Genomic DNA, 21,662 nt, shown 5'->3' with positions numbered 1-21,662 from the left:
CTTGTTTGTCTTGTTTACATCTTCTCCATACAGCACAAACGATGTTTTCGGTCCCCCTGGACGATTCAAATAAAATAATTCAAGTAAAAAAATTCATATAAATTCATGTTAAGCCATTACAATTGAATTCAATACTTTCTATAGAATAGAGACACAGCTGGATCCCTTTAAAATCAAGTCTTATTCCAAGATCCCGTCTTTATATCGCATTATACAAAAGAAAAGTTTAAAAAAGCGCAAATCGTTCCAAAAGAAAAAGAAAAAAAAAAGGTCGTGACTACTCTATAGGCGGTCGAGGTAGCCCTCACTTTCGAGCATGAGGATAATCTCGTGAACAATGCTGCGGACGCTCTGCTTGGAGATATCGACGGTAAGGTTCGCGTTGGTAGGAGCCTCATAAGGATCATCGACACCAGTGAAGCCCTTGATCTCGCCGCGACGAGCCTGGGCGTAGATGCCGCGCTTGTCAGTCTTCTCGCAGTATTCAAGGGGAGTAGCGACGTGGACCAAGAAGAAGTTGCCACCATTGCCAGTGACAGCCTCGCGTGCGGCCTTTCGGGAGTGCTCGTAGGGAGCGATGGGGGCAGCAATAACGGCGGCACCAGCGCGGGTGAGCTCAGCGGCAACGAAAGCGATACGCTGGATGTTAGTGTGGCGGTCCTCGCGGCTGAAGCCGAGCTCGGAGGAGAGCTCGTGGCGGACAGTGTCACCGAGGAGCAGAGTGACGGAACGTCCACCCTGCTGGTTCAGAGTGACCTGAAGAGCACGGGCGATAGCGTCCTTGCCAGAGTTCATGTAACCAGTAAGGAAGATGGTGAACCCCTGGGTGGCACGGGGAGGGCTAGACTCGCGCAGGATCTTGACAACCTCGGGGTAGGAGAACCACTCCGGGATGTGAGCGCCAGTGCGGAGACGGTTGCGGAGTTCAGTTCCGGAGATATCAAGGGTCTTGACCCCAGCGGGGACCTGGTCCTTGGGCTTGTACTCATCGGTGTCGGGGAGGTAGGTGACCTGCTGGAACTCCACGACCTCAATACCGAGCTCCTCTCTGTACTTCTCGACGGCATGCTGAGCGTCGTAGGGGCCATAGAACTCCTCACCCTTGGAGTTCTTACCAGGACCAGCGTGGTCACGGCCAACGATAAAGTGGGTCGCACCGTGGTTCTTACGGATGATGGCGTGCCAGATGGCCTCACGGGGACCACCCATACGCATAGCCAGGGGCAGGAGACCAAGGACAGCCATGCCATTGGGGTAGCGGGGGAGGAGAGCCTGGTAGGCGCGGACACGAGTGAAGTGATCGATGTCACCTGGCTTGGTGAGACCGACGACTGGGTGGATCAGGACATTGGCCTGGCGGGCGCGAGCAGCGCGGACGGTCAGCTCACGGTGAGCTCTGTGCATGGGGTTTCTGTGGGAATCAGTTAATATGGATTGCTTTGCCATGTGAATTATCTCGACGGAGAACAAACCTGGTCTGGAAAGCGACAACTCGGGTCCAGCCGAGCTTGTCAAAGTGAACACGGAGTTCAGCGGGGGAGTCTACAGATCGATTGCGTCAGTCTTGTTCTTTTTGGGTTTTGCTCGGCGGAGGGGTAAAAAAAAAAACATACAGCGAAGGCCAACATAGTCATAGTGGTTCAACTTGTTGATAGCCTGAATCTTTCCACCAATGTAAAATTCCTGAACCTTGGTGTTGAGGAACTTGATAGCGGGATGCTCTGGGTCACCGCCGAACACGAGCTTGGCCTCCTTCTCCCTAGATTGCGAAGCATCTCGTCAGTCATTTGCGTCTTTTATGTGCCTTGTAGGAATAAGAAAAAATTGCCCGCGCCGGGATTCTTGGCTCACGCGGGCGACAGATGCTGGCCACATTCCTATCCTTCTGAAGCAGAGAGTAGACCAGACCAAGAAAACAAATAATTCCCTCAAATTTCGCAAGGGAAGCAAGTTAAAAAAAAAAAAAAAAAGGAAAGAAAGAAATCAAAAGCAACTTACTTGTCAGGGCGGTAGATGTCATCGATGGTAAGAATGGCAAGGTTGCGGTCGTCACGGAAATCACGAAGAGTGACACGAGAGCCAGCCTTCAGCTTAGCCTCTTCAATGACTTCCTTGGAGGTATCGAGGGTGATGGGCATAGAGAAGAGGTTGCCATCCGCGAGACGGGAGTCGGCGCAGACACTAGAAATTGCCCCACAGTTAGCCAAGTGCCCTGGCGGTTTCCAGACCCCTCCATTGTCATTTGATTTTTTGGTATCTTGTCCTAGGAGATATCCTGCACGACATTCGACCTCAGAGAAAGAATAATGCGTACCCATCGTAATCCTTCTGGTTCATAAAACCTAGCGAATGTGGTTAGTAGCCGAGAACGGAGGAAGTGGACTGGTGAGGGGTAAAGGCAGGCCACAATGACGCAAGGAACAGTTGGAACATACCCTCGAGAGGAGAGAAACCACCGTTCATGATCAGTTCGAGATCACATAGCTGGCGCTCAGTCAGGATGATAGCGGGGAGAGTTTCCGCCTCAGCGGTGAGCTCGTCGTGGCGGGGAGCATCGCGGGCGAGCAGGTCCTTGAGAATACCACCGTGAGGAGGGTTGGCCATTTTGTGAATGAGTAAATACTTTTAAAGGATATGAGAACAAAAGCAGGGAGACAAGAAGAAGGGAAAGGGGGAAAGAAAAGAAGGGAGATGAGAGGAAGACAGAGAGGGAGGAAGAGAGCGAGAAGAACGAAGGGGAAAGAGGCGTAGTTTAAAAAAAAAAAAAAAGATGGAGAGGGAAAAGGCCCGAGGGCAGACGGTGACGGAGCGGAACCACAGAATGACAGATTAGAAAGACTCAAAAGAAGAATAACTTAGTTAAATATTTTATTACAGGTAATGTAATAATAATAATTATAATAATAAGCATCGGGGCCAATTCCCCATCCCGCCAAATACATATTACACTGTCGGATTTTCAGACTTGCTGTGGAGAAGCTGAGTCTTGGGTCTACGTATACATCTCTACCTAGGAACACGTTGAATGTGCCCTTTAATCTGTATGTATAGTGCATTCATTAACTTGGTCAAGGAATTTAGGGGCTGTGGACTATAAGGATGCTCGAGTATACGTTCCCAATTCGTCAAGGTATACGTATACGAATCCCATATTCCTCCGCTGATAATCCTGCAAATTACTCAATTTCTCCTGGGATCAATAACCAGGGCAAAACAGCCGTGAGTAACCAGTCTTCTTTCTATCTTCCGGGATACACATCCAGAGATAGGCCTCTGTTGCTCAAATAAGTCCCTTGATGAAGTCATGATTGATGATTTTCAGGGGCGGGAAATTACCCAAAAGAAAAGAAAAAAAAAAGACGAAGAAAATGAAAGATCAAAAGCCCTGTTTATCTCTTCCCTCGACACTGTCGTCGTCATTTTATTTATTTTTTTTATAAGGATTCTGCTGAGGAAGATTATTCTTGGGTTAATTTCCTTGAATTTGATATTCAAGCCAAGCTGCCAAGGCGGAGGTCGAAGCCTGATGGATTCATAAATCCCCCCCTGGTTCCCTCTCAATTCTGCAGTCAATTGAATCTTTCAATTACCTAGATTTATATTCTCAAGTCTGATAGAATCTGAAACAATACCAAACCCATGCAAAACATGAAAAACTCCCTTGAAATGGCTGCCCGCAAGAGAATCACGTGCTAGCACGACATCCTCCACATGGGTTGCGTGATTCACTAGTCTCTTTTTGGATTAGCCTACCCCACTATAGAAAACCCCGCGATTGGATGCCTTAAGCCATCCGGTCAGCCTCAGTCCAGGCTAAAACATAGGTGGTAATACTATTAAAATTTTAAATATCCAGTGGCTGATCTAGGTATTGACTTCCAGGGGTCTTTTGTAAAATATTCGGTCTCAGGTTTTAACAAGTGTTGATTGTTACACAAGAAGTATGTGGGTCTCAATTCCAGAGATTGTTACCCCAAACAGACTGGAACCCCGATGTAACTCGAGACGTAGCTCCTTTGTAAGCTCTCCTGAATAACTAACTAGCTACTTATGAAACTGCCTGTCAATGTCTACGGAGTAAGGGCCTGCTCTCACACGTTTTAAGGCTTGAAGCTTCTCCTTGGATAATGATATCGAAAAGTGAACTTTGGCAAGTATATGTAAGTGAAATCTAGCTCAGCTTTGCTTTAATATTAATTTAAAGTTATCCACCTGTTACTGCAACAGAAACAGAATTCATTTATTCCAGGGGCACCTATGTATATCTGAATATCCTGTATGAACGCGGGGAAGTACTTTCCCTAATTCAACTAATGGAAGAAAGAAAAGGTATGTCTACAAACAATAGAAGTAATTTACTTCCCTTCCTCTACTCGCCCACATTTCTCTACTCTTGTATGATAGCTCTTTTTGCCGTCCGCACACAGCCAGGACAGCCACCTTGGTAACAAGGGCAAGCAAAATAAAAGCCAAACAAGCATTTAGAAAGCATAGTAAATCTAAAAAAAAAAAATAAAAATAAAAAAGTAGACCCTTCCCAACCTATCTGCCATTTCATTTATGAATATACCTAGCTCCCGTATACTTTGCGGCGATATACTAAGTGCTAAGTGCTAGTTAAGTAGTAGGTACCTAAGGTATGTACGGTAGGTACATCGATCGAAGCTTTCCACCCACAACCCCACCAAACTCTGACATGTCTCAATTTCTAAACTCCAGCTCAGATAAGATCCACACTAGTTGATAAGATCGATAAGATAAGATTAGATCTCCGCCACCTTCCGACGTACATCCCACGATCGGGAAGTTCTACCTATTGTCGTACCGGGCAGATCAGAGTACAGAGGACAGTTCGGTATCACCTTTAGCGCCGAAAAAAAAAAATTATTATTCCAGAATAAGTGAATAATTTACATCATTTTATTCCATGAATCACTCTCTGCTTCCGAGAATTGCGACATTTTGATTTAGGCAGAACCTGGCGTGCTTACCTTTTTTTTTTTTTTTTTTTTCTTTTTTTTTTCTCTGTTTCGGCGTTAGGGTTTTTCGTACTGTAATTGTTGGTACTCCGTACTCCGTACCTAGGTAGGTAGTTGTTCCGGTGTTCGATTTCCATTCACCTAGTGTCTCACTGTCTGTCCACTTAGCGCTGTAGGCACTAGGCAGACAGTCAATTAGGTACTAGTAGGAGTTACATAACTAATTCCCCTCGGAGATGATTAATCTATCCGACTACGGAGGTTGGAAGGGTGTTAGAGCGGGTTGGGTTAGTGAGGTCATAGCCGTCGTTTCCTCGAGAAACGAACCAAGTTTTCATCCGTAAGGGGGAGAAGCGGTGTCCGTCATCGGAGCTGGCTATGGGTGATGTTGGAGGGTTGCTTATGCCCTGCAGCTCTAATTGGGTTGGGGATACCTAGAATATTTTTGCGATTAAGAAACCCGTGGAAAGCCATCCTCCTCTAGTCGCACCACAATTGTGGCAGAAGTTTACTGTAAATTGAAAGGGGAAAAAAAAAAATTAGTCCATAAAAATCTAACCACTTCTATCATTCTATTCATTAAATACAGGACTATACGTCCATATTGAAGCTTGGCCAATCCTTTCTGTGCAGACTTCCAGTGGAAGAGGGGTTGGCGTGAAAATGCTTTTGGCCCGGGAAAACCATCAGCGGTAAAGTAATTCTTTTCGCAAAACAAAACAATCATGACGACATTATCTGGGGTTGGGTCCACCAAGAAAAAAAAAAAAAGAATACCAACAGGCTGTGTAAAACTCCGCTGAAGTGAATGAACCAATATTTAGACGCCGAGACAAATGCAAGTAAACTGGAAGAGATGGAAACCGCTCATGGGGCAGTAGTGAGCTGGTTCTGCAATGCCTGAGACAAAGCTTCTTCCTGTCGCTTGCGTTCCATGTCCATCAAGTACTGAGCATACTTTGATCTCGGGTTGTGGATGCCACACTCGGTCTTTGCCTGGCCCTTCCAGCGACCAGAACGCTCATCCTCATTCTCCTTGACGGGTTGAGTGGAGTGGTAGTCACCAACACTCTTGTAGCCACGGTCGAGCAGTTCGTTGTAGGGCAGGTCGTTTTCCTTGACATACTGCTTGACTTGATCGAAGTTCCAGTTGGCGAGGGGGTTGATCTTGATAAGGCCAGCCTCGTCAACCTCGATGATATCCAGGTCTCCACGCTTGCCACCCTGGCTGCGTCGGCGGCCGGTTAGAACAGCGTGAACGTTGAGATCACGGTAAGCACGTTGAGCGGGCTCAACCTTGGCAATCCAGTCGTAGAGCTGATCATTCGTTTCCCAGAGACGGGGACCGTGCTTCTTAGCAAATTCTTCCTCTGTCTCAACACCCTTGGGCTTGTAGACATGGATATGCTGCATAGGGTACCTCTTGCGAACCTTGTCGACCAGGGCGAGGGTTTCTGGGAAATGGTGCAGGGTGTCCAGGAAGACGAGGTTGACCATTTGAGGGCGAGGGATGGAGAGCTTAGAGAGCATATCCATGATCACCAAACCCGTCAAGCCAAAAGCGGTGGTCTGATAGAGATTAGGAAGCGAGGTGACACACCATCTCAGGACATCTGAAGGGTGCCAAGTCAGTCCATGTTTCAAGTAGACAGGATGGAAGAAGAGGACACTCACCCTGAGGTTCGAGGAATTGTAGCTGACGGTTAAGGAACTGAAGATGTGGCTTGGTGAAGACAATCTCGGGCAGATAATCATCACTTGAGCTACCACTGACATAGCCAGACTCTGTCGAATCCCTGAGATCCACAGTCTCGGAATCAGAGGGATAGTTGCTGTGCATCTTGGCGGGCATTTTGACTGCAGTAATCGAGAATGTTATTGTATACAGTCAATGTATGGGAAGGGGTGGAGGATGGGAGAGTGAGGCGGGGAAGATGCAAAGCTGTAAGATGCAGGAGGCCCGTCTGATATAGAAAACTTGCCGACACGGGCAGTCACAATATTATCGGCAATGGGTGCGTGTTTCTTTCTGCTTTCATCCCTCATAGATTGCCGACTGATTCTGCCGGCTGTGAGCACGACATCGCCCGTGACCGCCTGCCATTTCTAGGGACCATGATGAAAAATTTGATTCCCTCATGTTGGCCTGAAATCACGCAATACTTGCGTTTTGGGTCTCTGGCGCCCTCCCGAACAGGCTTGTCTCAGCTACACTTTGTTGACAGTGGATGATAAATCCACTCATCTTGGACGGGTTCCTTGACGGGTGGAAACCCGGAGAATATTTGGGCGGATAATAACATCATCTGAAGCAAGCTCAAGATCGATTAGAAATCGTTCTTCTTCCCTAGTAAATTTGGAATTTGGTAGTCATCGATGATGTTTTTGTTCTGAAGAGGCGTTCTGATGTCAGACTATTCCATCTCATTAGTAACCAAACCGTAGGAACCTGCAAGAGGAGCACATACATAGATTATTGTGAAGATTAATCATTTTCATCCTTACTACATAGTGAGTAGCAGTATTATCGTATGTCATGCAGTAACGACTGTCCATCAGGATAGAGGAAGGCTGAAGACTAAACTTGCAAGTTCCACGATGCCCCACAGTCGGAAGAACTTCACCGCCCGGCAGAAATCATATCAAATCATGTGATGGGCGCCTCAGGCATCCAGGGAAACCACGTGCTGTCGATCGATGCAGGACATCCCGCATCTCAACGCCGTTTGGGGCTGTCGAAGTCACGAATTTCGTCGCTCTCAATCTACATCTCGTGCTATCGGAGGGATCAGTTCCCCTTGGGCGGGTTCCGTTGATTGCTGAGAATCCTGAATTATCAAGAGTTTAGCTCTTTTCCCTCCTTCGACCCTTTTTAGCTTCCCACGCTTCTCCTTCTTTTTCCTGCGAAATGTCAACACCAAACCCCCCCTCTGGGGCCCGCCCTACCCGGCCAGTTTTGCAACAAAACTTCTCGAGCAGCTCGTTCATCCATGATCATCAGCAATATAAACCGTCGGTTCCCTACAACCAAACCATAGGCAATGTCCTCGAGAACGCTGAAGAGCCTAGCCTCCCCGTCTTCACACGCAATGCGAACCCTATCAGCCCTGACCCGAAGAGGGTGACGGATAGTGGGATCATTCATAGCATCTTCCACCACCAGGAAGGTCTTCTTCCTCTCGGAACCCCCAAGCTAGTCGCCACGATATTCTATAAGGCCTCTGATCCAATCCACCTGCACCCCCATCCCGATTCATTCACCCATGTCCCTGGCGATAAACTTCCGCACCCCATGGTTCCCGTCGGTTCGGCGCCGACCCTTGACATGGATAAAATACCACGCGAACCCCCAGTACTGGAACCCGAGCCGTTGGATCATCTGTACGGTCCCTATATCTCACAGATGTGCTTGACCAATTTCCTTCAGGTCATTGAATCTCTCCCGACCCCGTACCAGCGCATGGCCACCTCCCACCGTTGCCTCGACCGACATGACCAACCTCGCGTTGTTGAGGTCACATTTGCGCCGCCTCCAAATCCAGATTATCTCACCTTTTCTGACCTTCGCAAGCATGAAAGCATATGGCGATTTGAGAGGGAATGGAACGTAGAGGTTGTGCTCCAGAAGGAGAGCGTATTCCGCAGACACAAGCGACTAGTTGTGTTTGATATGGATAGTACATTGATTCAAAATGAGGTGATTGATGAGATTGCGAAATTCATCGGCGTTGAGGCGCAAGTTTCGGTTCGTCAGCCTTATCTATCCTGTCTTAAAGTGTCTCTCTGTCTCGCTCACACTGAATACGGATAGGAAATCACCGCCCGTGCGATGAATGGCGAGCTTGACTTCTCGGAATCGCTCAAGGAGCGTGTCAGCTTGCTGAAGGGAGTTCCTGCTGACGTTTTTGAGAAGCTCAAGTCCGTGATCACCATCTCCCCCGGCGCAAAGGACTTATGCAAAGCTCTAAAGAGGCTCGGTTGCAAGCTTGCGGTTCTGAGCGGAGGGTTCCAGCCTCTTGCGGAATGGTTGGCCGGCGAGCTTGGTATTGACTACGCCCATGCTAATCATGTACGTGCTAAGCCTTGCGCCCCATCTAATTCCGGACTATCATTGGACAGTACTAATTGCTTCGATTTCCTGTGTTACAGCTGGAAATTGACCCCACATCGCAAACCCTAACAGGGCGACTAGTCGATTCATATCCCATCATTGACGCCAATCAGAAACGCGCTTTACTCTACTCTATCGCTGCAGATCACAAAATCGACATCTCGCAGACGGTGTCCGTTGGTGACGGTGCCAATGACCTTCTCATGCTCCACGCCGCTGGGCTTGGAGTGGCCTGGCGCGCCAAGAGCAAGGTTCAACTCGAGGCTCCAACCCGTCTCAATGGGGAGAGCCTTGTCGACGTTCTCTACCTCATTGGTATGACTCAGGAAGAAGTTGAGGAGCTCATTGTCTAGTCTGCATGCAAAAATGAAAAAAAAAAAAAAAATGCATGGCTTCTTATGACTTCTCTCTAGAGCACGGAGCTATCAAACCCTACCTTTCCCGGTGGTTATTCCTTGGTCTCTCGCCCGGCGCAGACCTTTTTGCTTCAACGACTTGTCAGCGGGTCCTACAAGGTTTTATTATACATATTTCCAGATTTTTATTTCCATTCTTGGTTCGAGTCCCAGGACTTTCGAATATGCGATTGTCGCCGTTATGATTCAACCACGACTAACCAGGCATGGAAACGTATATGGTAACATTCTGTCCGGACGTAGGTGTAGTTGACGGAACATAAAGGTACATAAGCGAGCCTCTGATTAAATGATATATATATATATATATATGTATGTATGTATTTATGATACTCGTCTCATTGAATAAATCTATCTGTTGAACTAAAAATGCTATTGGTTTTTGCTCTACGCTGGAGTTTCGGTAGTTGTAAAGGGAACGTCTAGAATAATGAAGTCCGAATTCGCTTGTGAACAAAACACCCTGAAAATAATAATAATAATAATAATAATGTACGGTTACAAATGCCAATTGTCACCCGGCGCCAAAAGAGAGAGAAACATGTTGAAAATAGGGCAAAATATTTTAGGAGAAGATCAACGTGTTGCTTCGTCAACAGAAACCGGCTTCTCGCCCACAGCTCCCGGATTTCCAGCGCGCCTCTTCTTGAGAACATTTTCAATAAATGCTTCACCGGCCTTGTAGCTACTCCGAACCAGGGGGCCGGAAGCACAGTACAGGAAGCCCATTTCCAGCGCACGCTGGCGCCACAACTCAAATTGGTCTGGGGTAACGTATTCATGGACAGCCATATGCCGCTTGGTCGGGCGCATGTACTGACCGAATGTAACAACATCGACGTTCACGGCACGGAGCTGGCGTAAAGCATCCCAGAGCTGCTCGTCAGTCTCACCGAGGCCCAGCATCAGAGAGGTTTTCGTGATCAACGACGGCTGGGCCTTTTTCGCAGCATCGAGAACACGGATGGACTGCTGGAAGGTGGCGCGGCGGTCACGCACGTGCGGTGTCAGAGCCTCAACGGTCTCGACATTATGCGCGTACACATCCAACCCGGACTTCGCCACGAGGGCAACCATATCCAAATCGCCGGCGTAATCACCAGTCAAACACTCGACCAACATACTCGGCGCCTTTTGTTTAATCTTAATGACCGTCTCAGCGAAATGGCGAGCTCCGCCATCGGCCAGGTCATCACGGTCCACACTCGTTAACACCACATATCCAAGGCCCCATCTCGAGATCGCCTCGGCTGTGTTCTCCGGTTCGTGCGGGTCAAGCGGAGCCGGTGTTCGGGATGTCTTCACGCTGCAGAACCGACAACCACGAGTACAAGTATCACCCATGAGCATGATAGTAGCCGTCGCAGCGGACTTGTCGTCTCCACCCCAGCAATCAGAGATATTGGGACACCGTGCCTCCTCGCAAACAGTATGTAGATTCAACCCGCGAAGATCCTTCTTCAAGCGCTGGTAGTTCTTCGAGTCCGGAATCGGCGTCTTCAACCACGACGGTAAACGGGTCATTTCCTTCTTGCGCCCGGCGGGGCCAACCATGGCCGTCTTAAGGGCGTACGCTTCGGACGGATCCAGGGGCGCATCGTCGTTACCTCCGGAGACAAAATCCGAAAAGGAAGGCCCAGCGTTCAGCTTATCCTTGAATGTTGTCCGTCTGCGAGCTGTCGGGGCTGCTGTAGCGGCGGCGGCGGCGGCGGCGCCAGTGGCCGACGGAGAGGGGTCGGTGGTTGCGTAGCCACGAGAACCGATGTAGAAAAGGGATCCCGATTGAGAGACCTTAGCCCTCGAGGAGGAGCATAGAATCCTCAGTCGGTTTGTCGAAGCCGCGGCCATTGTGTGATTAAATTGCTTCAACTTCCAGCGTTGGTGGTAGAAAGTTTGTATTCCCGCGGGAAAGAAAGATTATCGGAGGATCGACAAGCCGCTGACTCAGCAGAATCAGCCTAAACTGGATTGGGAACTATGCTAAATTGGACTCTTTAAGAGTCTCATATATATAGTTAGTTAATAGTTACTACTTAGCAGATTTATAACACAGATGGCCCTGTGAGAGCATCCAAGGGTCATTGTCATGGAACATAACGATCTTCTCATGTTGAGGTCGTCGTCCTTAAAGAAGGATCAAGGCAATTTAGACCATGCTGCAGTGGTGAATCGAGACCCGAGACGTTTAATCTGGACGTTTCCCTGTGAGTTCAACCCACTCTGTTCTGAGGAACTACCAGAAAAGATGTTAATCGACGGATAGGTCATCGCTCGATTCATGCATTGAGCTGATGATGACAAGGCACGCGGGCACCTTTCACAATTGCATCAGACAAGTCCACAGTACCATTACAAACAAGAAATGACACTAGAAGCACCTTCTTGTACCATCTCATCGGAGACAACCAGCTTGACACCGTGAAGCTGATGGTTTATACTGACAAAACTCGTATCAGCATTAGTGGTCTATGCAGGGTAACTCCGTGCCTTTACTACCTAAACATGAAAATATTCTAGACACTTTGAGTATGGATACTTCCCGACATGCATGTAAGCGCTTAGCATACACCAATAAATGCTGAAAATTTAAGATCACTCGTGTTGTCTTGGTCAGAAAAATGGAACTGGTCTTAAGATACCCGACGAAACACTTGGTAAGAAATGACGATGGATTATTATTTGGGCTGCGAGAGAATTTCTCCAAAATGAGCTGGATGAGTGAAATAGGGTATCATTACATTATTCTATCAGCTGTTCAAGGATTGACTGCACAATTATATATAAACCACAGTAGCTCAGAACAAAGCCTACTTAGTAGACATGGTACAAAGGAAATGGAGAGTATCCTCCGGTCACATAGACCCGGGCCAGGACAGAGTGAACGTATGGGTGGGTGCGAGGAAAAGAGACAAGGAGAGACAATAACAACGAGTGTCTATGCGATGAGATGCAAAGAAAATGATGGGATATGCTTGCCACAATGATTGAGATCTACACAATCTAGGGCGGAAAGGAAAAGGAAACAGACAGCAATAAATGAATATGGAATGGCCTTGTCAAAAGGAAAGAATGGATAGGAATAGACTGCTGGAGGGATTGGTAATGAGTATTATTATGCCTTGGCTTCAAGGACCTGGATCAGAACAAGGACGGCGGATTTCAAGGCTTCGTTGGTCGGTCCGCAGATCTCAAAAAGAAGACCCTCGACAATTCGATCCAGATGTTTGCGAAGTTCGTCGCTTCGCGACCCGAGAACCCGGTCTCGGATCCGAGAGGATGAGGACTGGCCGTATTTCATCCCCAGAATGGAGGAGGCCTTCTCAGGGACAGGGTCGAGTTTGGAAAAGTGAGACCGAGCTGGCAGATTGATAGTTCGGCGGCTGTGGGACGGCAGGGAGATAACGTAGTTTCGTGCTATCAAAACGGCACAGAGAGAATCAAGCAGATTCTCGGGGGCATCGGGGAATATCTGACGAAAGGGTCGCATGAGAGCCTTCTCATGGCTATGGCGAAGAAACATGATCACTGGCGACGTAAGCCGGAGCTTATTGCGAGGGAAATCTTTAACGGAATGCTCAAGCTGGTCAACGGTCCATTCGTGATCCCACCACTTCTCCAGTTCTTCCTGGTCTGGTTTGTTTGAACCGCCTGAAGACACTTGCATCGTCGGTGAGGAAATAACTCTGGGTGCTATATCGGGTATTGAAGGTGGTTTCGGGCGCTCAGTACTCGGCGGTACCTTGTCGCAGACAACGTTGTCACTGGCACTTCTTGAACCCACGGAACTCGAGTCGGTATACTCGTCATCCTTATCCCTACTAGGGTCTGCTGGAGAATATGTGGGATTGTGGGTGACATATCCACTATCTGACAGCTCAAGGGGCGTATCAGGGCTGAAAGCCGATATTTCTGGTAAGGGTTGATCGGGCGTCGAGGGTACCACATGGATTGGAGTGGGTAGTGAGTAGCTCATAGCCGGTGAGGATTGTCGCGAGATATCCACAAGCTTTGGCTTTGTTTTACTGGCTACCGCAAACATCTAGTACAAGCAATGCAATTAGTGTGTGTGTGTGTGGTGTGTGTTGACATAAAATTGACTTACCACATCATTCGGTCCGCGTTTCCAGTCGGGGATAAGAGGGCTCTTTTGAACTATCTGAAACTTCCTTCGGTTAAACCCATTCGATTTCCCACTTTTGTCTCCTGTACCCTCCATAGGGGGAGCGCCTTGGAGCCATGTTTCACAGTATGAAAGACTGCTCGGCACCCAGCTGCCCTCGCTCGACACGGTCCCCGATCTACTTCGCTGAGTTACAGCAGAGAAGCCCGAGAAATTTCTCTTGCCTACCGACCCTAGATCCGAGTAGGTTGCGGGTGAGGACATGCGCTCCGACTCCGTCAACGCGGGGGTCAATTCCCCATCATCGCTTTCCCACTGCCTCACAAGATTCGAATGTGCCATATGCACATTGGTGGTCCGAAATGAGTTATTCCGATCATCGACTTCGGTTGCATGGCTGCGTGGGTCGCAGATACCACAGGACTGTGCTCCGGGAAAGCAAATACATTCTTTGGATTGGTCTTGATCGTTATCCAACTCGGATCCAGCTTTCAATGAGAAGTATGTAGATGATGGGGACGGTTGGGATGCGCGAGTATCAGACAGTGGGGGACTAGGGAGGAGTCCAAATGTCTCTAGACTGGAAGACACGAGGTTCTGGTCTGAGCGCCATGTTCGTAATGTCCGGGTCTGAGATGGTACTGGAGTAACCCGGGATTCCTTGGAAAAGCTAGGGTTGTTTTCAGAAGTTGGAGACGCGGGCAGACGGAGCTGGAAAGGCTCCTTCATCCGGCGAACGGAGCGAAAAGGCGAAACACACGCGGCACCACGATCTTTAGAGTGCTTCAGTTGCGAGGTGGTATACTCGGATTGTTCGGAGCGAGGGGAGGTTGATGGGATGAAGGATAGTGAACTCTGGGCTTGTTGTCTCCTCCAGGGCTGGACGTTTGGAGAGTAGCGTGGAGATGCTAGGCTATTGCCATGGGATGCTGGGTCTTGAGCTGTTATACTATACGTCGGAGCGCTTCTGTTTACATATGTCGGAACAGGGCTTGTAGCCATGGTGTTATGACGATCGTGGTTATGGTGTGATTTGAATTGCACCTTTGCGATTTCGCAGTCCATGGAGGACATGGTTAACTCGACAAAAAGTTCGGTGGTACAACAAGTGAGAACCACTTTTAGACTGGTGATGGGGCAGGGCAAGAGGGAAAACAAAACAAAAAGAACCAGGGCGCCACAGTCAAGAAAGCGGCCAACAGGGCCTTATACTACGAAACAGGATGGGCTCCCAAACATCCCTTGGCTGCCTTGCGGTGACAGAGCGCCGGACAACGGGCATGTCCCTCTGCCCCTTCCAGAGGGGTTATCTTAGACTCTGGAACTTGAACCAAGTGTAAAGGGCCACTACACCACTATCCTTGCATGCCAGAGAGAGGTGAGATCCAGCAACGAGGTTAGATTATTGGGCAGAATCTGCAAAGTGCGCCGCACCACAACGTGGACGATCCGCTTTTCAGGGACTCTGCATTTCGTCATTAGAGAAGGAATGAGACATGCAGAAAGCAGGCAATAGAGAGGGAGGGCCCCTGTCGAGAACATTATGAGCAGACGTCACAATTGCCTCGTCGAATAGAGCTGTTGCACCGGGCAATCTAAAGGTGCAGCCCCTAGAAAGAGCCCCTTGCTTCGGTTGCTGTGGGTGCAGTGGGTTAGGCCCATTTGGCGAGGACCGCAATTTTCGCCAGCATGTGCAAGAATTCCAACTGAGTTCCGGCGGCGGAGATTTGAAGTGTACTATCAACAAGGCTTAAATTCCACCTAAAAGGCGTCCAATTGCTTGATGCAAGCCAAGTTCTTGAGGATGGCGATACATCGTTGGCGGTGGTCGTTCGGGCCACCGGGGGTAGTGCTCCTCAACATAGAACACCTGAAGCTAGTCCGATAGAGTTAGTTCGCAGTTTGGAAATGAAGGAGTCGAGGGATCCGAAAAAGAAAAGAAAAAACCGAAAGAAGCGCGACCTTCCTTGCCCGAGGGTTGATGATTGATGGTTGATGGTTAATCGCGAGAGCTGCATTGAATAATTTCGGGCTCTTCATAAATCGACACAAGTCATGTGATCTGATACAAACAGTGCAAACTGCCTCCATTCGCAGAAAAAAAAAATAGTGATATCAAGTTGGGATGAATTTTGATCGACTCTTGCTGTGGAACAATTGAACTCCAGATCGTTCTTCATAGCTCCTCATGCTCTCAGAATGCTTCATCGCGTCGACCTTAGCGTCCGCAAAAACCCCCTCTGCAGCATCACTGAGAGATGTAGGGATTTGTCTTCATGAATTCCAGCCGTCGTCAAGCTTGCGCTCAACCTTCAAGAAGAGCTCGACCGCTCCAAATTGTTTGGCTGTAAGCCCGGCGCATATTTTCGCGGCTCAGTCCGAAAAGGCTATTGTGCATGTCTATAGCAGGGAAAAAGGAAACCAGGAAGCCACCATTCCGTTTCCTGAGCGCATTCGGAGTATTGCCTTAGCGGGGTCTAAGAATGGCGATATCTTGGTTTTGGGAACCGAAGGTGGCCGTTTAATACTGTGGGAGGTGGGTCTAATTACACTGCGATCTATAATAGCAGAATTCATAACATGGGAGTTCTTGGAAGACGACTGACAGTGTTTCAAAAGGTCTGCACAGGACGCCAAGTCGCAACGACAGCATCGCATCTGCGGCCCGTAACTGCTCTTGTGGTTGATCCCAGCTCCAACTTTATTCTTTCGGGTTCATCAGATGCCAGCATTCACGTCTGGTCCTTGGTTGATCTTCTATCCTTCACGAAGCCTCCATCTGGTCGCGATCGACAACCGCCGAACTCGCCCATTCGGACCTTCTCGAACCACCGCGCTGCCATCAGCGCAATCGCGGTGGGGCACAGTTCCGGTCGATACAATATTGCTGTTTCCGTGGCTCAAGACAATACTGCCATTGCCTGGGACTATCGTACCGGGCATGTTTTACGAACCTTCCTCCTGCCTTTCAGCGCTGTCTCCCTCACTCTCGACCCAGTCGACAGAGCCTTTTATGTAGGATACACTGATGGCAGTGTTCAGGCAGTCGACTTCTACAAGGATCAATCCATTCAGCATCCTCTTCATGACGCATCACTCCAGGCTACGCCCTCTCAACCGCCCACCGAAGATCGATGGCTGCCACCTTCCTCTGACAGCGGCGCAGCTCACACGTTGACACTCTCGTACGATGGAATGACGCTACTATCTGGCCACGAGAACGGCAAGGTTTATTCCTGGAATGTTGGAAGAAGGAAATATGCCGCGACAGTGGCCGACCAGACTCATCCCATTACAAACCTGTTAATGCTTCCGCTCAGCGGTCTACATCAGCAGGCCTCTTCTAGTTTGAAAAGAATAGCTCACACGATAGTCAAACCCCGATATGACCATACCCTTTTGGAAAACTCACACGCCGCGGGCGCAGTCCCAGTCGATTACGAATTTAGCACCCACCTTCTTCCCCCATCTGCATCTGCATCCCGGGACGCGCGTGCAAAATCCACCTGGTTTGCAGAGGCGGCGGCTCATCCTTATTTCCCGACGTCCATGTTAGACCAAGGTCTAGCCGATCTATCCGCTCTAGGTCAGACCGCAGGGAGTAATGGCGCCCCCACTCAATCCCTGAATCTAGCCATGGAGGTTGACACCTCTGCCAAAGATGCCCAGATCGCGTCGTTGGAGCGCGAACTCGCCACCTTGAAGCAGAAATCATCGGTTAGCGATACTGCACGCCAAGCTACCACGGACGAGGTCACCAAGCTCCGCTCTGATCTAGCCAACCTTCACGATTATATCAGCGAACTCCATGGGAAACAGGAGCAGTCTCAGCGCGAAAAAATCCAGCGGCAAGCGCGCAAGGAAGAGCGTGCAACCCAACAACGAGAAGCCTGGTTTGCCTCGGAGAAGAAGGGTAAGAATGGGGATGCCGTTCTTCGACGGATGGAGGCGGAAGCGGGCCCCGAGACGAGTGACAGCGATGATCAAAGCAGCGACGAGCCATGATCCTTTCTCCGCGAATTGCTTCGTTCCGCATTTCTCTTTCTTTCTCCTACCATGTTTCTACTTGTCATAATATTTCCGAGCGGCGGGCTTCAATTTTCGCGGGACTTGCAGTAGCATCATTTTTGGGATTCTTGGGTTACATTCTTGGAACGGCGCAAATGGGCTTCTCAAAAGTTCCGGGTTGAATAATAGACGTCCGAAAAAGGACTATGGAACTAGCATATGAACTAGGCAAACGATTAAACAATACGAGTGAGGGTCGAAGAATCAAATAGACCTATCTCACAATCTTCATTCCTTCATTCTCCGCAGGGATTATTCCATGGCAGTAACCATACCTCTCCAGCACAAACCCAGGGCAAATACTATAGTTAGTTAGCAGGTAATACCTAGCCTAGCAATCACCTGGCATTTTACTCTGGTGCATTAGAATTCTATCTAGACTCTACCTCAAGGACTAGCACGAAAAATAAAATAAAATAAAATAAAATTAAGCTGCAGGAGGAGCACAGATTCCTGACATGTCTCAAAACCCTAGGGGCATGTTTGATCAACCATTAACTAACTACAGTAGTAGTTAACTAACAAGTAATGATGACATTCCAATGTGTTTGAAAATGTCAGGGCACTGTGCATATACATGTGCATATGTACGTGTATGAGTGTGATACAGTTCACTTCGTAAACGTCATTGATATGACTGATGCGATGCATCTCCACCACCTTCCACCATGAACCAAAACAGGTTTATTAGTGTGTGTATCTATCGTTGCTGAAGACATGGAAATAATAATACCAGTGGAAGTTAGTGCCTCGTACTCAGCTAAGACAGGATACCGCGAGCGCAAAATAAAAGAGAGAGAGAGAGAGAGAGAGAGAGAGAGAGCAAAAACCGGTTCTAATTCAGACCTGTTCGAAGGATTATCGTTGAAACAGCTAGGTCATGGCACATTCTGCTAGCTACCTGCCTGCTCTTCCTTGGATTCATAGAGTAGTACTCCGTAGTAGGAGCTTTTTTTAATATCCCTAGCAGGCTGGTAATGGGAGAGATGGAATCCTTCCAGGTCCGGTTCCGGTTCCAGTCTGGGCTTCGGGGGTTATTCGAGACGGGCGTGCCTTTCGAGGAATGAAGGAGGGGTTGCAACTGAGGTTGACTGATGCATTTAGTAAAAGGAGAGAGAAGGTTGAGAATCTGATCTCACCTGTTGGAGGGAGGTTTGTGACCTGTGAACGAGAGGAGATGGCGGAGTGAAGCAAGCTTGGAAGCTACCTAATGGTAATGGTGGTAGTTAGTTGGAGGATCCCTTCATCAACGAGTACAGTCAACCACCGAAGAATTAATGACTTGTGAAGCCTACCTAGGTAAGGTAATAATAGACACCCTGTTTATCATGGGTAATTCTGCTTGTCTGTCTGGGACGAAGGCTTCCGGTGGCTGTCGGAAGAATAATCCTTTCGAACAAACGACACCTGATCCCTAAGCTTGAAAGCAATCAAGACACTGGCCATCGAATGGAGAGTTCAGTTCAAGAGGATGACGAAAGGCGTCAAAAAATGAATCGTCGATGATCGTAATAGGCTTGATAAATCGCCGATTTCTTACACGGGGGCGCTTGGTGGTGCATGGGTTAGGAGATTGAACAGATTGGATTTTGGAGCATGTCTTTGCATGTTGGCTCTTCCTTTGACATGTATGAAGAATACACGTTTTACTTTTACTTTTTCATCTTGATCTACTTATACACGGGCTCTCTCGCCTTTGGTGTAAGGTTTGAGCTGTTATATACAAATGAGGCTTGTATGCCTGGAGGAAACTAAAGTTCATTAAAGACTTCCACTTATTAATTAACGATATATGTTTGTGAGTTTCTCAATGTTATCAGATCTAGATACAAATCTTTGACAGCAAGTCCAGAGGCGAACACTACAGAGTAGTATTGGGTATATAACATATCAGATGAGCTCCAAATGAAAAGGATTTGCTGCATTTAGTACGCGCCAGATGCAACTCCTGGTTCGCTCTGCTCTTCTCCATTCACCTCTTGGATAATCTTCACCCCTGAACTGGCGCCAATCCTGTCAGCTCCCGCCTGGAGCATCTTGACACAGTCCGCTGCTGACCGAATACCGCCACTGGCCTTCACTTTGCACCCCTTACCAAGCAAACCAGCTATCTGGGACATCAATGCCACATTTTCAACCGTTGCGCCTCCACCCTGAAATCCAGTGCTGGTCTTGATGTAATCCGCTCCTGCAAGACAAGAGATCACCGATCCAGCAATGATTTCCTCCCGACTTAACTGTGAAGTCTCCAGGATAACTTTCAGCAGAACCGGGGCAGGAGCGGCGTTGCGCACACCAATCACATCCTCATATATATCCGTGTATTGTCTGTTCTTCAGCAAAGGGTACTTCAGGACCATGTCGAGCTCTGTAGCACCTAGCTCAACAGCAGCTCGGGCCTCCTGTTCTTTCTCCAATGTCTCGTACATGCCCTCGTGGAATCCCACAACACAGGCCACACCCACGTCAGGTGCTGCGCGGAGCCTCTCAGCCGCCTGTTTGACGTGTTTTAAGCGTACACAAACTGTGACGAACTGGTATTTCAAAGCTTGTGCGCACAGCTCATCGATCTGCTCTTCTGTCGCTGCCAGGGCCAACTGTGTATGATCAATTGTGCGGTTGAGGTTCGAGGTCACTGACGTCCGCTGCTCCAGTCGGGTGTTTTCAAGCGTTTCCGCGACTTTGGATATCAGCGTCTCCCACTCAGCATTGCTCCCTGGGGTAGACATGATGCAGTCGTGCTTGTATTGATTAGCGCTTAGTATACTGGGTTTGGCGAACCTAGATGACTCAAGAGAGAAAGTGTCGATGCAAGTCAATCACCAAAGCTCAGGCCAACCCGGTACTCTGATACCTAGCACTGGACAGTTCCACACTTCAGCAGATGCGGGCTTTGATGAGAGATGTACATTCGTAAAGTTTTATACCCCTCCTCGTGCGGGGAGAAACCAGAATCACGTGATGATATCAAAAGCCAGAGTATGCATATATACCTACCAAGCTATTGGCATCAGGAACTTGCTGTAAAGAGCGCTAACCGCCGATGAGTAATTGGTAGAAATCTGGGGATGGGTCATAAACCATATGCATAGCAACGATGAATCACTCGAGCCGCCCTCAGCATCTCGTGATTAGGAGTTATAGGATAGGCATGATGCGATAGGTTCAAGAAAAGGCAACGCAATCGAGCAAAGCCAAGATATTATAGAATAGGATTTGTCTTGCATGGTTGGTATTCCAAATTCTTCAATTTACCCCACCAACCCTCTGCGCAAGCAATAGACAGAGGCCCCTTGTTGAATCTAGCACGGGGAATCAAGTGAAAGAGACCTCAACACCAGTCTTTTTTCATCATTTCTTAACGGCAACTTTTGCACTCTGGACCTCGAATATCATCCACCCGGCCAATCCTCCTCGGTGGTCTTGGTGGACCACCGTCTCCTCCACCTCCACCTCCACCATTACCACCTCCGGGTCCAGAAGGTCCTACCCAACGGGCGCGGGTGTTGGATCTGTTGGTCGGATTGGCAACGTTGAAGGGCGAGTTCTGAGCAGCAGTGTATGCGTCAAGCTAGGAATAGAGCTGTCAGCATAACAAGTCCCACAAGATAGTTTCGGAGAGACAAGGTTGAATATCGTGCAAAATCAAATCAACACTTGCGCAAACATACCGTAAAGAAGCTGGTGAAATAGAGACCCAGGATAAGGTAGAGGCTCTCAAAGAAGCGCCTTATGCGGACAGAGATCGGTGGACTGCACATACATGGAGACATTTTGGTTAGCGATTGGCGCTGCTGGTTTAAAGGGTGGTCAAGGGATGCTTCTTCCTACTTTTGGAGGATCTCTCCATTGGAGAGATATATTCTTGGCTTTGAAGACATGCCGAACACGCAGCCAGTCTGGAGTGATGATTGTTTGATGAAAGACAGTAACTGGCGTTGATGTTTGATAACAGGAGGCAACAGTCT

At 48.5% G+C, this 21,662-nt stretch overlaps 8 protein-coding genes across 8 annotated transcripts; 2 read left to right on the top strand and 6 right to left on the bottom strand.

Annotated features, from left to right (window-relative positions):
* Window positions 1-116: 116 nt before the first annotated feature.
* On the bottom strand, window positions 117-2,746 carry sC (sulfate adenylyltransferase). The gene is made up of 6 exons (XM_040897028.1): window positions 2,436-2,746; window positions 2,315-2,342; window positions 1,999-2,181; window positions 1,614-1,759; window positions 1,473-1,542; window positions 117-1,411 (listed from the first exon to the last, which is right to left on the bottom strand). Exons 1-6 carry the CDS (start codon window positions 2,602-2,604, stop codon window positions 283-285), a joined length of 1,725 nt encoding a protein of 574 aa, XP_040753300.1. The 5' UTR covers window positions 2,605-2,746; the 3' UTR covers window positions 117-282.
* Window positions 2,747-5,846: 3,100 nt separating this feature from the next.
* met16 (phosphoadenylyl-sulfate reductase (thioredoxin)) lies at window positions 5,847-6,831 on the bottom strand (the record flags this gene model as incomplete). Its single annotated transcript, XM_040899875.1, has 2 exons — window positions 5,847-6,592; window positions 6,654-6,831. The coding sequence occupies 2 exons, from the start codon at window positions 6,829-6,831 to the stop codon at window positions 5,847-5,849; spliced, it is 924 nt and encodes a 307-aa protein (XP_040753299.1).
* Window positions 6,832-7,709: 878 nt separating this feature from the next.
* Window positions 7,710-9,894, top strand: P175DRAFT_0500793 (phosphoserine phosphatase SerB). The gene is made up of 3 exons (XM_040897027.1): window positions 7,710-8,724; window positions 8,791-9,048; window positions 9,129-9,894. The coding sequence occupies exons 1-3, from the start codon at window positions 7,888-7,890 to the stop codon at window positions 9,441-9,443; spliced, it is 1,410 nt and encodes a 469-aa protein (XP_040753298.1). The 5' UTR covers window positions 7,710-7,887; the 3' UTR covers window positions 9,444-9,894.
* P175DRAFT_0500792 (lipoate synthase) lies at window positions 9,845-11,384 on the bottom strand. Its single transcript, XM_040897026.1, has one exon. It carries the CDS (start codon window positions 11,352-11,354, stop codon window positions 10,083-10,085), a length of 1,272 nt encoding a protein of 423 aa, XP_040753297.1. The 5' UTR covers window positions 11,355-11,384; the 3' UTR covers window positions 9,845-10,082.
* A 1,234-nt stretch (window positions 11,385-12,618) lies between these two features.
* On the bottom strand, window positions 12,619-14,700 carry P175DRAFT_0531442 (uncharacterized protein; the record flags this gene model as incomplete). Its single annotated transcript, XM_040899874.1, has 2 exons — window positions 12,619-13,545; window positions 13,609-14,700. The coding sequence occupies 2 exons, from the start codon at window positions 14,698-14,700 to the stop codon at window positions 12,619-12,621; spliced, it is 2,019 nt and encodes a 672-aa protein (XP_040753296.1).
* Window positions 14,701-15,773: 1,073 nt separating this feature from the next.
* Window positions 15,774-17,924, top strand: P175DRAFT_0477605 (putative ribosomal assembly complex component Ipi3). The gene is made up of 2 exons (XM_040895325.1): window positions 15,774-16,162; window positions 16,246-17,924. Exons 1-2 carry the CDS (start codon window positions 15,815-15,817, stop codon window positions 17,629-17,631), a joined length of 1,734 nt encoding a protein of 577 aa, XP_040753295.1. The 5' UTR covers window positions 15,774-15,814; the 3' UTR covers window positions 17,632-17,924.
* Window positions 17,925-19,619: 1,695 nt separating this feature from the next.
* Window positions 19,620-20,423, bottom strand: P175DRAFT_0508797 (2-deoxyribose-5-phosphate aldolase; the record flags this gene model as incomplete). The annotated part of the gene is made up of 1 exon (XM_040898379.1): window positions 19,620-20,423. The coding sequence occupies one exon, from the start codon at window positions 20,421-20,423 to the stop codon at window positions 19,620-19,622; it is 804 nt and encodes a 267-aa protein (XP_040753294.1).
* A 629-nt stretch (window positions 20,424-21,052) lies between these two features.
* Window positions 21,053-21,575, bottom strand: P175DRAFT_0508796 (uncharacterized protein; the record flags this gene model as incomplete). The annotated part of the gene is made up of 3 exons (XM_040898378.1): window positions 21,053-21,265; window positions 21,366-21,447; window positions 21,526-21,575. 3 exons carry the CDS (start codon window positions 21,573-21,575, stop codon window positions 21,053-21,055), a joined length of 345 nt encoding a protein of 114 aa, XP_040753293.1.
* Between the last annotated feature and the right edge of the window lie 87 nt (window positions 21,576-21,662).

Source organism: Aspergillus ochraceoroseus, assembly GCF_002846915.1.
Source record: "Aspergillus ochraceoroseus IBT 24754 chromosome Unknown P175scaffold_3, whole genome shotgun sequence".
Taxonomy (NCBI): domain Eukaryota; kingdom Fungi; phylum Ascomycota; class Eurotiomycetes; order Eurotiales; family Aspergillaceae; genus Aspergillus; species Aspergillus ochraceoroseus.
Note: the sequence above shows the minus strand (reverse complement) of the source record. Positions and strands in the feature narration are given on the sequence as shown.

Coding starts and splice junctions, on each gene's coding strand:
- P175DRAFT_0477605 (XM_040895325.1), top strand. CDS start 15,815: ATGCTCTCAGAATGCTTCATCGCGTCGACCTTAGCGTCCGCAAAAACC. Junction 16,163..16,245: donor GCCGTTTAATACTGTGGGAG/GTGGGTCTAATT, acceptor GTGTTTCAAAAG/GTCTGCACAGGACGCCAAGT.
- P175DRAFT_0500792 (XM_040897026.1), bottom strand. CDS start 11,354: ATGGCCGCGGCTTCGACAAACCGACTGAGGATTCTATGCTCCTCCTCG.
- P175DRAFT_0500793 (XM_040897027.1), top strand. CDS start 7,888: ATGTCAACACCAAACCCCCCCTCTGGGGCCCGCCCTACCCGGCCAGTT. Junction 8,725..8,790: donor GCGTTGAGGCGCAAGTTTCG/GTTCGTCAGCCT, acceptor GAATACGGATAG/GAAATCACCGCCCGTGCGAT. Junction 9,049..9,128: donor ACTACGCCCATGCTAATCAT/GTACGTGCTAAG, acceptor CCTGTGTTACAG/CTGGAAATTGACCCCACATC.
- sC (XM_040897028.1), bottom strand. CDS start 2,604: ATGGCCAACCCTCCTCACGGTGGTATTCTCAAGGACCTGCTCGCCCGC. Junction 2,182..2,314: donor AACCAGAAGGATTACGATGG/GTACGCATTATT, acceptor GGCAATTTCTAG/TGTCTGCGCCGACTCCCGTC. Junction 1,543..1,613: donor TGACTATGTTGGCCTTCGCT/GTATGTTTTTTT, acceptor ATCGATCTGTAG/ACTCCCCCGCTGAACTCCGT.